The sequence below is a fragment of the Pezoporus flaviventris genome, unplaced genomic scaffold, assembly GCF_033815535.1.
Source record: "Pezoporus flaviventris isolate CSIRO_AGI_PZ_B2104156 unplaced genomic scaffold, CSIRO_AGI_Pfla_v1 ptg000009l, whole genome shotgun sequence".
NCBI lineage: Eukaryota > Metazoa > Chordata > Aves > Psittaciformes > Psittacidae > Pezoporus > Pezoporus flaviventris.
The window spans coordinates 5,244,015-5,260,509 of NW_026892557.1; the positions used below are offsets into that span (position 1 = coordinate 5,244,015).

The 16,495-nt window shown below is 45.4% G+C and overlaps 1 protein-coding gene across 1 annotated transcript; it reads left to right on the top strand.

Annotated features, from left to right (window-relative positions):
- The first annotated feature begins 7,537 nt into the window (after window positions 1–7,537).
- LOC133267800 (transcription factor HES-5-like) lies at window positions 7,538–9,289 on the top strand. The gene is made up of 3 exons (XM_061450417.1): window positions 7,538–7,624; window positions 7,919–8,099; window positions 8,245–9,289. Exons 1-3 carry the CDS (start codon window positions 7,565–7,567, stop codon window positions 8,517–8,519), a joined length of 516 nt encoding a protein of 171 aa, XP_061306401.1. The 5' UTR covers window positions 7,538–7,564; the 3' UTR covers window positions 8,520–9,289.
- The last annotated feature ends 7,206 nt before the right edge of the window (window positions 9,290–16,495 follow it).

The following is a 16,495-nucleotide window of genomic DNA, read 5'->3' on the forward strand; positions in this document are numbered from 1 at the left end:
AGGATCCCAAGATACTGGATTCTGGATGACATATCTGAACTATGGCACTAGCAAATAGCCTCCTGCCAGAATCTCTGCAGGATGTTAGCTCTTTAGGAAGACTTAAAGATGCTGCTGCTTTCCCAAGTCTTGAGAGATGCTCATTACTCCTGTTGCTTCTCTCCCGATATGTGCTGCCCAGATGGCCTTTTGGGAGCAGGGTTTCCCACTGAACACAATGCAGAGGCAAGCACCGTTGCTAATGTGGTTTGTAGTCAGGCACACTTCCTTTGTGACAGGAATGACTATAATTAAGAAATGGTGTGGGAAACTCAGAAGTACACAAACTTCCATAGCCTTATGTTAGTAAGTCATGCAGAAAGCTAAAAAGCTTTGGAGCAGGGACAGAGCAAAGCTTTGGAATAGAGAGTGGGAAAGACGGCAAGAGGAGACTCAATTAGTGTTGAGTCCTAGTGACCATCCTGAGGTGACAAACAGAATGGGTCCAACCCTACAGGCCTTACTTGGGTCCTCACTGAAACCAGCAGGAACTTAGGACTCCATGACAAGTGGAGCAGGCTGCTGGATTTGGCCTGCAGCTTTTGTACCTCCAGAGCTACCTCCTGACCCCTGTAAACTGGTGTAAACACAAATTCCCTCTATGCCTCCGGTGGAGTTCATCAAAATCCTAACCAGCAAAAGCTGAGCCTGGATTTTCACCTGCCAAATACCAATACCGGAATCTGGGCTAGTGTTTCCTATTTCTTTCATCCAAGCAACAGAGAACAGTTTAGAAGTATTAATGAAGAGAAAGGCTTTTCCAGAGCATTCCTGGCATAAAATCTGATCTAATTTTCTTAAAGCCAAGCCCAGCTCATATAAAGTTAAGGAATAAATGCCCTCCTGTACCATTACAGGTGATGTGCCACAATGGTAGCCATCATATTTGGGCAGGTCAGCCTTAGATATAAAGAACAGCAAGAGAGAGGTACTGAGCAACATGGGGTACGGGTGCTCTGACACCTCGGAGCAAAGTCTCTTGGTGTCTGTCAGTGCCTCACCTCATGGAGAGTTCTACCAAGAACCCAGCTATTCTGCTGGGCAAAGCTGAGCTGAGGCAATGCCTCACCTGCAGCAGAGCACCTGAAGCTGGAAGGAGGAAATCATCCTGTATTTAATCCCCATACAGCAAACAGCAATTCAGATTAACACACCCAGGCAATTAAGGATTGGAGAAGCTTCTGTATCTGTTTGCAACAGTTTGAATAAGCACACATCAGTTTGACTAATATCCGGGGTCTGTGTTTCCCAGGACAGACTAAACAAACCTGGGGAATTAAAGAAGCAAACAGAGCATGTGGCTCAGAAGTGTTCACGTGGGCTGAAGCCACCTCTGCCACCTTCACTGGGACAATTTTCTCTGGCCTTACTGGTGGATGAGTAGGATTCTGCTGCTGCAGTTCCATTCCCTGTCATTTCCTCCTAGCTCTTTCCTTGCTCTGCTGCTTGTTTGAGCCTGGTGCAATTGCTGTTTGCCTGCAGAGCTTCCTTCACTTCTTCCTTTTTATTCGGGGTCCATCTTCCCTTCATGCAGTTTTTATAATCTGATTTTTCGTTCTGCCACTCTTTTCCCTCTGTCTGTCACAGGCAGATGTGGCTGGAGGACAGCAGTGTCCCACAGCCCCACAAACTCTGTGAGTTTGGAGTTCCTTCCAGTTTCCCACACTGCTCTCCTATTCACTGCATTCAGGCAGAGGATAAAGGAAGTGTGCCATGCTACAAGCTGAATTAGAAATGGTGTTTGACTTCCCTTTGTACTTCACAGAAACCTTGCTCTGGGCAGACCATCTGCATAGCACTCACTGTGGGGAAAACCATTGATCAAGGCCTGTCAGCCCAGCTGGGGGAACTTGGGAAAGTAATTCCTTGTGCCACTTCAGTTCTTTAGGGCTTAACATCTGGCTGGAGGGGGAGGCGACAGTTGATGGTTTAACAGTCTTGCTTCCTTTCAAGTTTGGGATGCTGTTTTGATCCCCTGATAAGCCTTTCTGAAATCCTGATTTTAATAACATGGAAAGCATCCAGAAGACTAAGAATAATGCACTGGCTTTGCATTTTCAAAGTGCTTTACAAATACCAGCTAATGAATTCTCAGCAACCTCCTCTGTGAGATAACAATGTATTATTAGCAATGTTCTACAAAGGAAGAAAAATGAGGCAGACAGGGGAAACCCCAAATTTCAGTATTTCCAATAGCCTACTGGGTGCAGTGTTCCCATTGCAAGTGGCTGTTTGAGACATCTGGTTTACAATGACGCTCAGCACCCACTTTTCTTTTAAACAGCTTTGGCATCTCTGAAAGGAGCCAACTCCCCAGCTTGTGGCAGAATGTGGATTACCAGCCTGGACCACACTCGCAGCCAGGCACCACCTAGATAAGCAGATGCCAAAGTTCTTTGTACGTAAGTTCAGCAGTGGGTTTTGAAAATGCTATTTAGTACAATTTAAGCCCATGAAATGGCTGAAAAAGAAGATGCACTCAAATCCTTGGTCAGGAAATACATAATGATCTACTCAACAGAAAATAACTTGATCTCTGCAGAAAGTAAACTGAGTTTTAACTTGTTTGTTCATGTTTCTACCCAAACCTCAGGCTTAGCAGCTGTCCTTAGTCCTTGTGCACATCTGTCTGTCAGCACCATCGAATTCTGATCAGCTGCCTCCCAGTGGTTATGGTTATTCTGGGATTGGAGCTCTGAAGAGGGGAGGATGCAGTGTGCCCTGAATTACATGAACTCTGAGTTTATGAGGGAATTTCAGGCCCAAGACTCTTGGCTTGAATAAAACCAGTGACTCAGAAATGAGGAAGGAGCCATACTGGTCGAAGGTAGGGAACAATCAGATGAGGCTCAGGGGACGCCAGGCAAGTCTGTCACTATTATCTCCCCTCTCCACTGCTGCCCTAGCTAGAGCTGAGAAATTCAATATCTGACACACGCAGATAGGATCAATTGCTGCTCCTGTAAGGGAAGAGGTGACAGCGCTCCTATCTGGCACAAACACCCCATTCCCATCTTGTCAATGACAGCGAGTGACTCTTGGGGCCAGACCTTGGGAACCACACTCCCAATTCTCAACCTGCTATTCTCTCTGCGGGATGCCTTCTCCTTGCCAAAATGCTTGGCAGCACTAGCTGGTAAGTCTTGTGATCTTTATCATGAGACACACAATACTTATGGCCTTCATTAAGACTTCACATCCAAGCCTCATGGTTCTATAAAGAAAATTAAAGGTATCAACCTGAACAAAGTCCAAATGCTCAATAATCAAAAAGTTAAAAAAGCATCATTATAGAGCATGGGGTAGCTGAGTCCCCTGCTAAAAGCAGGAGAGAATATATTCTGTGGTTGGTTTATATAGGTTTTTGAAGGAGGAGGGTGGTAAACACGTAACATGGTGGCTCCTGCAAAGCCTGCTCCCAGGGCAATGTGTTCCTTTGAGACATAATTGATTCCTGCCATCAGGCACCAGCCTGCTCTCCCTGAGGGTCAGCGCTTTCCCACATCCAACCCCATTATCCCACAGACCATGCCTTTTGTACAACACACTCCAGCTATTCATGTGCAAAGCAGCTGTAATCCCCAGACCTTTCAGAGTCAATATACCAGGAAATAATAAATCCCTCTTGTGCACTGCTGAATATGCTGAGAGGTGACTTGTGGGAATTTCAGCTGGGCAGAAAAATAATAAATTCTCCTTAATTTTTAATTATTTGTAATACTCACTGTAGGAAGACTGTATCAGTGGTGCATGACTATTCCTGGGTCACCCACACAAGCAGCTATAGAAACTGCTTTGGCCTCTAACAAATGCAGATCAAATTGTCTCATATGTTTCTTAATGATCAAAGTCCACTTGCCTTCACTTGGGCACCTGGGAATGGGAGTACGTGGAGCATTCTGGATCTAAAGAAAACTAATTAAAAAAGGTTCAACCTGTGAAGAATGTACTTTACAGTAATAAAAGACCCCTTTCTGCCAGGGTTCTAGTGTCCAAAGGAGGCAAAACAATGCCACGCTAATGACATTTAATGGAATATTATATCCAAAACTCTAACAACAACATAACCCTTTCCCCTGAAAAAGGGAGATTTCACTGCACTTCCACTCCATTACTTCACTTGCCTTGTGCGAGCGTGAGAAGCTAATCTTGAATAGCAGATTTTGCAGGATAATTTCTTTATGTATTTCCTCCCGTGCTAAGCAATTTTCTGAAGTACGTATTGTGTAGAATGCAGTAGCACTGAAACACCTGAGCAGAACATGGTGCACGTGTGGGCTGGGAGAAGGGGCTGTCATCTGGGACACCAAAGGAAGCAGTTGCTTGTAAACTGAAACCGCCAGAGGCTCTTTGGGGTTCACCTCAGGCAGCACCCTGCCTTTTCAAACCTTACCCAGAAACCTCCACAGAGCAAGTCATAAGAGTATGAGGATGAAGGGATGTGGTAATACTGCTGGGATTTGTGGTGCTATATTTCAGGAATCTAAAACACTAGGACATGCCCACCCAGCAGCAGTATGGTGTGTGGAACAAGATGCAGAGCCAACAGCTTCACCAAGCAGTCAAAGATAGTTATTTCCACACAGATGTGTCAGCACTTAGGACCTGATGGGTGTTCTCATTGCTACTATCTTCCTCAGGGATGCTGCCACTAGCCTGTGGCACCTGTGAAAGTGAGACCAGAGCTAGCTTGGTCCTAAAAAGCCTTCTATTTTACCTGTGTAAGTAACCCTTTAGAAATGCTAGAGCTGGGAATCCATGGGCTGGCCTGAGGAAGAGACAAAAGCCAACTGGAGATCAGACTGCACGCAGGACAAACCTGCTGGTCCTGCTCTCCAAGCAGCTGTGATGATAAGGGCTGTCCAAGCGAAAAAGCATCACTGCCAGGCTCCCAGCAGATGGAGGGAAAAGAAAATCTTTTGCAGGATAGCAAGAGGAGACCACCCTCTGAGTTTATAAGGCAGCCCAGTGCTGTCCCTTCTCCACTTTGCTCTCATGGGTGCTGAGCAGTATCACCATGAGGACCACTTCAGCCCTGTCCCTACACCCACCACAGACACAGGCTCAGCTCCTGATTCCAAAAGGTCTCTGAAAGAGTTTAGCAGCACTGCTCCCATTTCCCAACAGAGCAAACTGAGGCAAGATGAAGCAAATAGCAGCCCCCAGGCCAGCCAGTGCTGCTGCTGAGCTGGGTATTCCTGCCAGGCACCCCCTTGCTGCACCTCTGAGAAGCCCCTTCCTGCACAGTGAAACTGCACAGCCTCACTTGCTGCAACAGCCATGTGAGTTCATCGTGCCTTGACAGAAGCACAGGCTCCACAAAAGAGTTATTAGCACCAGGCTGTGTGGGTTTGAATTTCCCTGCCTTTCCCATACTTTTCCCCTATTGATAACATTTCTTGCTGGGACAATAGAAGTGTGCCTTGCAACTACTCATGACATTAGTGACGGTGCTTGAGCCTGAATAATTTAAAGGGAAAAAAATCCAACTCCCAAAAGACCATCTGGCTATCAGTTATAATACAGCAATAAAGGTCAGGGCTGCTTCTCAGGAGTTGGGAAAAAGATGGATTTTGACACTGAAGAGTCTCTTCAACCACCTTGTTACATGCCTACCTGTCAGCTCCTAGCTTCTGCCACCATTGCTCCCTTGCAAGGAAAGGGATAATGCAGGATGCCAACTTCTGGAAGGAAAGCCAGCCAAAGAATAGAGGAGGAAGGGCTACACCTTATTATAGCTGGCAAAAGCTAGGGCATGGTCTCTGAGCTGTATCTTATTTTGTATCATAATCCTTTGACTGCTTCAAAGTGTTCATGAGATGTCTTGTCTCCTGGCTTTCCCACAACGCAGGGAATAAAAGGGCTCCAAGGACAACATCTGCCCTCCACAAAGAGCTTAGCCCATTCAGGCCCATACAATGAAAACCATGATGCTGCCTGGTCCAGCGACACCTCCCTCCTTCCTGTCAACTGCCCATTAAACTCAGGCTTCACTTCAGGATTTCCAAGTAAGAAATTGGCTTTGGCTTTCTTACCTCACTGCACACTTCCCTTCACCCTTTCCATTCCAAGATTCCCAGCCACGCTCCCGTGCATAAGCAGTGCACTGGGAAAAGATAAGCACACGTGTGCCTCGGGCACAACAGGCTAGACCCTCGGATGGCAGGATGCAGCACAGCTCTTCTCAGGTAGGGTCTGGGCTATTTTTGGTCCTGCCTCAAGGGCTGTATACAGGCAGGACAAAATAAAAACTTACTTAAAATGTCCACCTAAAATGTCATTCTTTTTCTTGCCTTTACCACAAAAGAAATAATGTTTGCTTAATTGTCATTGAAATTTTAATGTAAATGCAAGCACGCAGCGCTATCCCCGTTTTGCAGATAAGTTTACACAGGGAGGCAGCTATGGTCTCTGAGATCTCATGATTGCTGTCTGAGATCTCAAACTGTGGCAGGTCCTGTCTGCAGTGGGACAGTGTCTGCAGTGTGATGCTCCCTGGTCAGATGGGAACAGAGCACACCATAAATCTCAGGCACTAAATCCCATTCATGACACACCTCTGACTTCCAAAGACCTAAGGCTTCTGGGTTGAATCTGATGCTATTCTTTAGCTCATCTTAACCACCGTTCTTGTAAATGTCTGTATGAAAGAGAGTAGAAAAGGGGAAAAAAAGAGCTACAGGGGTGACAAGGCATGGGCCCAGTTCTGCTAGGAGATGTGTGCTTTCCTTAGTGAAGGCAATGGAAACACTGGTGCAACAGGCCCACAGACCCTGCTGTGTTAAGGGGAAGAGAGAAACAGAGGTTATCATTTCCATTTCCTTCCTATTCCTTATTTACTCACCCTGTCTATCCAACATCTCGCCATCTTGACTGTCAGTTCTCCACAGCATTTATAAGTGTTACGAAACAAGCCTATCATTTCACACTGGTAACACTTTGGCTCACCTATTAGAAGTGTAATACCTGTATGGGCCAACACAAATAGACCCACATTCCGGCAAAGGGCACCTGGGACCCTGGCTGTGAGGTGTCCTCTCCAGAAAGAGCAGAGATGTCCTTGGAGCTGTTGATACTAACCCTAACAGTGTTCCCTTCTTCTTTTCCCGCCTTTCCCCAGAAGCGTGCCTCCTCCACGCTGCAAATGTGACTGGCACATGCAGGGACTCAGGAATGCCATTGATCCCAGACAACCAGCTGGAGGGTCAGTGTTTTCCCAGATCCGGGGGCAGCCCTGAAGAGCCACGCTGCACACTCCACCAGTCAGCGTGGGCAGAAGGTTATTCTCTCCAGGCCATTTGCAATCAATGTACCATGCACTAATAGATGCTTCCTCTATTGTTCAACTGTGTGCCTGGATTGGCTGCATGGCTGTGGGAAACACCAGTGATGCCGAGACTCACATATCTGCTGAAGCTCCCCGATGTATAAATAGAGGCAGTTGATAGCTGCCAAAGCATAGCCTGAACACTCAGCAAGGCAGCCTGACTAGGGGGTCTGTGCCCAGGACTCAAGAGCACTAAGAATGGCTCCCATTGTCATGGTCCACATGGAGGAGAAGCTGCTGCCAAAAGAAAAGAATAAAGTAAGTAGAGCCCCTGACAGGATTGGAAAGGCTGCCCTGTGCTCTATGCAATGAGCTGCCTCTCTCAAGTAAATACTACATAGGAAAATGTGAGATAAAGAGGGAAAAAGTGGTCTGGCAGAAGGCAAACAGGTTAAAGAGAGGAGAATACACAGATTTTTGTAAATGAAATTGAGCGGGGAACAGGCAGGCAGCAAAAAAAGCTCTCCTACCAAAAGTGTCTTTGAACACAAGGGAGGAGAAATAGGTCAGATCTCAGAAAATCCCTAACTCTCTGCTCCATCTCTGTCACAGCTGAGGAAGCCGGTGGTGGAGAAAATGCGGCGTGACCGGATTAACAGCAGCATCGAGCAGCTGAAACTGCTGCTGGAGAAGGAGTTCCAAAGACACCAGCCCAACTCCAAGCTGGAGAAAGCCGACATCCTGGAAGTGGCTGTCAGCTACCTGAAGCAGCAGAGCCAGCTGCAGGACCGTGGTGAGTGCAGAGCACATCTTGCACACCCCTCCTGTATAGCCCTGGGCCCTGAAAGCAAGCAGGGGCTGTGGTAAAAAATCACCACTGTCCCATGTTTTGGTAGTAATCTTAACCCTTTGCATTTGCTTCTTTCTCTCTTTTCTAGCATTCATGCACAAGAACGTAGAGCAGGACTTCAGCAGTGGATACCTGCGGTGCCTCAAGGAAGCTATGCACTTTCTGTCCTACTATGAACCCAAGAAGGAAACTCAGGTGCAGCTGATAAAGCACTTCTGCAAAGCTCAGATGAGTGCAGATGTCATGTACTCTCCTGCTCCGCGCAGTTCACCTCTGTCACCCTGCCTGTTTGCCAGAAAGCAGCCTGCACAGAAGACTGTGGCTGCTGCTCCTACCATCTGGAGACCCTGGCAGACTTGCTGAACTTTGCTTTATTCCTACGTTTTGCTACAAAAACTAGAGGGACCTGTGATTGAATAGTTCCTCTTTAAAGTAGGAAACATTGCTTTCCAAAGGCGGGAGGGGGTCAGTTATTGTTTTTCTGTCACAAGAAATGAGGGTCGCTAGGTAGTTTCCCTTCATAGTGAAGGACTGTGTGTGTATCTTGCAGCAAATTTGCTGCTTTTATTGGCGGGTCTTAGCCAAAGAGAGAACCACGTTCTGAGGTGATTTAGAGAGCCAAAGCTCTTCAGTTTCCATCACACTTTTGCTTGACAAGGCTGTCAGTGCAAATCTTTCTGCTAATTCCCTGGGTCACTGGTTCAAGTGCTCCATTGTCTCCAGATGATGTACTGACCTTCCTAAAGAAGGAGCACTTTGAAGAATGTATTTTGTATCATAAAGAAAGTATTGAGCCTTTATCTTCTGAGTGAAAGCTGTTATTAAGAAATGCTGATTCCTCTGCAGTTCCTGTGCTATTTTTAGTCTATCTTCTTTCAGAGAGTTATAATGGTAACAGATAGCTCTAGGGAAAATTCTCCTCATGTCAGCATGTGCTGCTCTCAGCTGAGGAATACTTGATGCCTTTTGTAAAGGAAATACCTGTGATATATCTTGAGGAAAAGGGGGAGGAAGGGAGGCAGTAAGCGTTTTATAATCATTCACTGAACATGCTGAAGAGCTTAAAAAGCTTTTATAAAGTTGTGATGTATTCATCCTGTGTGATGTTCAACTTTGTTGTCTTTACTATACAATACAATAAAACGGTTTTAGTCATTAATCCTTTGGTTTGAAATGATTAAAATGGCTGGGCTGAGTGTTGCAGGTAAACTCCTCTTGCAGTAGGGGAGCTATCAGGTCATGTCATATTTTTGAGCCCTTCATTCCATTACATAGCTTATATTTGTGACATTTATTTGGCAGAACGGGATTTCAGACCCTGCCAACAAGCAACCTCTGGAAAAGTTATTAGCAATTAAAAGGGAGGTGAAACTGAAGTGGGATACTGAGAGGTGTAGACCCAGATACTTCATAGCAACCTATTCAGACCTCAACAAATCACTAATTTCACAGCCACTTTATTTCCCCCCACTCCCCATTCATTTGCCTGCCAACCTGAGGTCAGCCGTATGCTTTCTGTCCATTTAGAGGGCAGCAACATGAAAAACTCTTAATAACTTCCAAAGAGTTTGGCACCTAACTCTGGGGAATCTCACCCGTTTCTGTGAAACTAGTTTTTGTGAACTAGTTTTTGTTGCCTTTTAATTTAGCACCTTCTGTTGCTGAAACATGAATTCTATTAGGCAGGAACAGAATTTCTTTACTGATGTGAAATATGCCCATATATTTAAATGACCATTTAAATGATCCTCCCTTGATTTTTTTCACCGCACCTCAACTCAGAAAACAGATTTAGCATATCCTCTTAGGTGGGGATTTACAGCACTAGCTGAGGAAGAGAAGTGTGAGAAGGGGATCTTAAAGCCACCAACAGCCTTTCCAAAAGACAGCACTTTCCCCAGTAACATTCACTCACTTTTCCTTAGAAGAGTTCCAATTCCTTGCTAAGCAGGTACTATTTACCTTTTATGTTTCCTTCTCTTCAAAGTAAAATAAATCTGCACAAATAATCAGTTCACAAAACTATTATCTAATCACAGTAACACATTGATTTGGATATCTGACCAACCTCTCATTCTTCCAGAGATACAGTAAGTGTCAAACACCACTGGTCAACTGTTTAAACTCTCCTCAGATTCCCTGGGAAAGGTGCCCTGGAAAACCTTTGTTTCTACCATATGCTTTTTTTCCTTGGAAATATTTGATCTTGTCAAATGGCTGCCTAACTAAGCACTAAGCAAACTCAGCTCTGCTAAACTGGCAAGATCAAATGTCATTCTGACACTGCCAGGGTACCTGGCCAGTCCTCACTTGATTTGTGATTAAACCCTCCGTTACACATATGGGAACTAAAAAGCCAGCTAGCTGGGTCAGGAACATATTGGTCTACCTTGTCACAGTTGCATGGATCATTTTGGTTATTATTTTACCTTGAATTCACATGCTGGCTGAACGCTTTTCACCTGTTTGCCAGTGCAATACAAGGTGGGGTTTTGGTACAGTTCTGCAATTCATCACGGCTGATACTAATGCTGCAGATGAAGTTGTTCCTCCTAATTAACTACTAAATAATTCAGAGAAGATATTTTTAGGTTTTGTGGTTGCTTAGTGATCTTGCAAGAGTCACTTCACCTTGCTGTGCTCAACTTGTCTGTGCCAGTTAGTACAAGCTTCTGAATCCCAGCAGAATTCAACCTGTGTTTTTAAATCAGGCCTAATCAAGGCAGTTGCAGATAGAAAGTTTGGTTTGGGGGAGTTCAGACTCAGGCAGAATGCAACGTGCCCCAGAGCACACCCCAACCTGACCATGCACCACAGGAACTGGGAGTGGAATCACACATGGCATGGGGAAGCACGGATGGGCATTCTCTGCAGCTAACATGTTGCCACCCAAGTAAACCCCGTTGTGAGTGTCACAGTTGGCAGCATCCCTGCAGTTTGCTTACAGCTGACAGCATCAGTGGAAAAGAGAAAAGGAAACCAAAGAAGAGCTGCACAAACTGGAGATGACTGCTGCAGGTGAACCCAGTCCCTCTAGTTCTAGCCTAACACAGGAACATGCCATAGAAATGATAACTGTGCAAAACTCATGTGAGATCAGTGAGGCTTCTAAGCCCAGAACTCCTGCCACCTATGTTGGCATAAACCTAGAGACATGGCTCCTGTCACTCAAACCACAAGCTCCAATTCTCATTTACACTGAGGCTATACTATATTGCTCTGGCTGTAGCAGGGTGTAGCAGACAGTACATAGCTGTCAGTGCACCTGCGATTCAGACCTACCATTTGCAGAGTGGTGTAAGGGAGAGGGCAAGAAACCAAACCCCACCAGAAAGCCTCCCCTTGCTCCAGGGATGCGTAGCTGATGCAATTGCACTGCTTCTGGTTTTTGCCAGCCAAAGACTTGCCCTCTGGGCTTTAATGTAGCAATTACCTGAATGCTAAAAGCCAGACCTCTGGTTTCCCCAGTCCCAGCACAGCAAAGGTTATGTTTACAATTTATTAATTATTATCACTTATAATAATTGAACGCAAAGCTTCTTATTGCTCCTCTGTCCCCTGGGGTGACTCTCCCCTGCTCCAACACATTCCCACCCTTAGGGAAGATGTTGTTTATTATGCTGATCCCACAGTCCAGGAATACTCTCCTGACAAAGCCCCTATTAACCTCAGAGTGTGGGCCCGAGTTTCTCAGAGTTTCCCACACTTTCTTCCCTATTTATGACATTCAAAGGGACCACAAAGGAAGCGTGCCTCACAACAGCCCACATTAGTGACGCTCTTTGGCTTTGCATTGTGATGACCAGCAATTCCTGTCCCGATAGACCATCTGGAGAGCTATTTTCCCAAGGAGCACATTGATCGATCAGTATTATGCCAGAGCCCTTTTAAAACTTGGGAATGTTATGCTCTTTGACACTAAATAGGTGTCTCAAGAGGGGTTGTCAGAAAGATTTTAAACCATTTAAGGAAGGCACACACAGAAAAATAAAAGTCATAACTACTTATTTAAAAACACCATCAATAGCATTTGTGAGAGGCTGACATGAATGTAGGAATTGGTCTCATATAAAAATGCTCTAGAAGTGATATAAAATGCTTTAAGCCATCATGTTGTATGCTGTAACTATAGCCATAGACGTACAGGAGCACTGCTTTTTCAATCTGCATAACATAGACAATGAAAGCGTGGGTTTCTGTACTCTCTTCTGTTAGCCCATCTTCCCCCAGACCTGTTGCTACATTGCAACATGCCGGGTTCCCTCGATGGAAAGCCAAGTATCAGATGGGTTAAGGAAGCTGTCAATTGGTATTACAAATCGTAGCATCTTCTGTGAAAACAGTATGTGTAGTAAGCTTGCCCCTGGGCTGAGATCATCACCTACAAACCAGAAGCAGAAAGCTCCAAGGTCCAGTACCCATTCCCTATGCCAGCAGTCCTCCAGCTGTTCCAATTTATGGACTGTAATGAACACAAGCCTAGTAATGATAGTCTTGGCATGGGTTGGTTGGTTTGTTACCTTTGCTGGATCCTTTGTGGTTTTCTCTCAACTTAAAGCAAGCTATGGTGCACAGCTTGCACACCATAGCATGGGGCCAAATGGTGAGCATCTGCAGTTGGAGACAATTAATCCTCAGGAAAAGCCAGGACTCCTGCCTGACAGCAAGTCTGCAAGTACAGCCTCTGACAACTGTTTGCAGATTCCTATTTCCCCTCTCTTCAATATCCACAGCAAGTGAGAGAGAAGACACATCCCGGTTTTCATGTGTGATTTTGAAGACTGCATCTTCATGAGGCAGCTCATGAGTGATGTGATTTACAAAGAAACAAGGCCACTGAGAAAGCAAGCCTCTTTGTCCACAGCAGAGATGTCATCTCTCAGGAGTGGGGCCAGATTTCCCACCATCCTCCAAAGAAGGGAATTATTGTGTCCCATCATTTAGTCAACACCACATGTTTGGCAGTTTTGGGAATTTGTTTCTTTTAACCAGGAAAACCCTTGCTTCTGAGCCTCAACAATCAGTCTTTCATTTCATTCCAGCTCTGCACTGACAGCCAGAGAGGCACAAATTCCTCCCATGGAGATGATGCACAATGACAAGGATTTGGATCACAAATGTGGCTCAGCAGGACAGATGATTGTGCTAATAGCTGAATTTCTAAAAAAGCCCAAATTGAGCAAACTAGTTACAGACTTTTAACAAAGAACAACTGAACTGCCTACAGCACAGGACCTTTTCCTTACTGAAATCCTTGCAAAAAGTGCACTCTGCACTCAGTTCCATAAGGAATATACTCTTGGGACATCCTAAGTCTAGACAATTTATTATCCTGATGCAACTGGAAAATATAATTGCTGTTAAGTGTTCAGGCCTTAATAATCAAACCAAACAGGGAAGGAGGGGGAAATATTTCTTTCTCTTATCCACTGACATTCTAACAGAGGGAAGGTGAAGGAGGCACAGGGGGACCAGAGGATTTGCTAACAGTCAGAGGGGGAGAGAAGCTGGGAGTTGGTGAGCGCAGAGGGCTGTGGGATTTGTGCTGGCTGCCTGGTTCACCATTCACATCAGATGGTGCAAGGCCACAGTTCTGAGGATTTCCCACATTGCCCCATTCACAGTGTTAAACTGTGAACAAAAGAAGTGTGCCTCTGTGGGTCCTGAGAAGAAAGCTGGCGCCTGCTGCACCATCTGCCCAGCACTTAAAGGAAGGGATAATGCTTTAATCAGTGGGAGTTGGTTTAGCCCTTCGGAGTCCAAGGACATTGTGCTGGGGATAGGATGGCATTATTTAAAACCACTCATATTTCCAGGGCTGAAAATTGGGTCAAAGCTTCCCTCCCATCTCACTGTGCCCACTGCTGCTGCTAACATACTCCTTCCCATACGCTGCGTGGCAGGACCTGCTGTCCATTCCATCCCACGTGACCCCAAGGAGAGATCCACAAAACCCTGTGCTTGGCTTCATGGTCTAATAACAGCACAAGTAACACTGCTGATAACGAGCTGACAAAGTAACTCAGGAAACCGATCCCGAGTAGGACTCATACTCCTTGTTCAATTGTAGGTTTTTTAACAACCCTTAACAATTAAAATTACTACAATTAAAATTGTTTAGATGGATCCCTATGTGCTTCATCTAAACGTAAAACATCTTTGGGCTGGGAAGGGAGGAGGGAAGAATGGCTGACCTATGAGAAGCACCACCATGAGAATCCTGGAAGTTTAAAGGGGCTTTGTACGCTTCAGCTTAACAACTAGTTACAGGATCATCCTTTGCAGGATCACACTCTTTTATGCAATAACCCTGTGTGTGCTGGAACACATTGCTGTCTGTGCACTCAAAGACACAGATTTTCAGAAAAATAAAATTATGCCCATGCATGATTCCCCTTAAACCTGTAAAGCTCCACCTAGAGCTGAAGCAGACGTACCATATAGCACAGTTGGGAATCTGTCAATACAAGGCCTCACGTGCCCGAATGACAGATCTTAAACTTGACTAGCTTTGGATTGGATTGTGCTTGGGATATCTCAGAGAGGTTGCTTTAATCTTGGATCCTATCTGGTCCTTTCCAGTTCATTACCTATGTTCATGGCACATATACTGAGAAAACCTAAGATTGAACAGTCACAGAATATCCTAGGACCTGTATTTACATTCTGGCAAGTGGATAATACAAGCAAAGGCAAGATTGACTTCCCCTGTATCTCAGTTGTCTGTAAAGGGAAAATATGTTTTGGTGCTTTACATGGAGATTCTGGACCAAGGGAACAGCAAGGCATTTACAAAGTGGCATGAAATTAAATAGAATGTGTTTGGGAAAAGCATCATAAACATTACATGCCAAGGAATGCTGTAGGAAAGCACAGATTACCCAAACAAAAGTAAGGAAGAGCTCTGATTATAACTTATAGAGGGACTTTCAGTATTTAAACAGAGAGGGAAATATCTCAAGCTAACTGCTTAGCACAAATTGCTTTCAGGGTTCTTCCCTCGATTTTAGCCTCTAGCTGCCCCAAAATTATCTGGTACTGTATTCATCGAAGCATGGTTTAATGTCATTGAAAGGGTTTAGTCCCTCTAAGTCTACATTTTTTCCTTTTCAACCTCTCTTTCGGTCATGGGCAGAGAGCATTATCTTTTCCTAGGATCAATCTCCTATGCTTAATTTCACCACAGCCTGGGAAAAAGCAGCACATTGAGATGTTGACGTTCCCAACACCAGGCAGAAGTTTGATTATAATGTGGACGAACGCTTTCCCACGTCCCTACCCCAGCGCTGCAGTGCTGAGCCCCATTGTGTCACACACTCCCCAGTCCACCTGCTCCTTTGGGAACAGGGTATTATCCCCAGGCAATTCACAGTCAATTTGCCATGCTGTAATAGATGCTTTCCCTATTGTCCTGGGGCACACATGGATTGGCTATCAACTGTGGGAAACTCAAAGTCGCTTAGGACCCATACATTTGTATGCATCTGCTGCGTATAAATAGAGCAACTCCCTCTCCCTTCTCCACTCTCTTAGCAGCAAGCTCCAAGCTGAACTCAGCACTTGGGATAACGGCACCCAGTGCCTAGAAATCCCGACACCCAAAGACAAGAACAGAGTAAGTATCTGCTGTCTGTGACCACAAGGGCAAAGAGCTGAGAAGGTCCAAACTCCTATGGCAGTGGTTATATAGAGATAAGAAGGGAAAGGCTCACTGCTGACTGTCCTCTTCCCATTTTATGTTACAGCTCAGGAAACCCATTGCAGAGAAACTGCGTCGTGATCAGAATAACAGCAGCATCAAGCAGCTGAAATTGCTCCTGGGGAAGGAGTTCCAGAGATACTAGCCCAACTCCAAGCTGGAGAAGCCAACAACCTGGAGATGACTGTCAACGACAGAAATGCAGCCAAGGTAAGTACATCCCGCAATGACACTTGCTGCCCTTACTTTTAGACAAAACTCCAGCCTAAGCCTCCCTGTGTAACACTTCTCTCCTCCTCTGCCCTTTCAGCTTCTGCAACATCTGCCAAAAGCCTACAGCAGAACATTTGTGAAGCGGATGCCTGCTACACGAGGAGGAGCTCTGCAATTCCTGAATCTCCATTCAGCAAACACCAAAACCCAGCAGAAGCTCATCTGCTATTTCCAGAGGTCACAAATGGTGCCTAAGAATTCTGGTGCTGCTTCTGCACCTGCCTCAACCCACTAGCCACCTGCAAACCAAGCAGCATTGAAGCCTTCCTGCAGCCTCGGGAGGCCTTGGTAGACCAAGACTACCTTTATGTGCTTCCTGGATACTTGCTCATATGCCAGAGATCATGACTTACTGTACAAGTCCTCC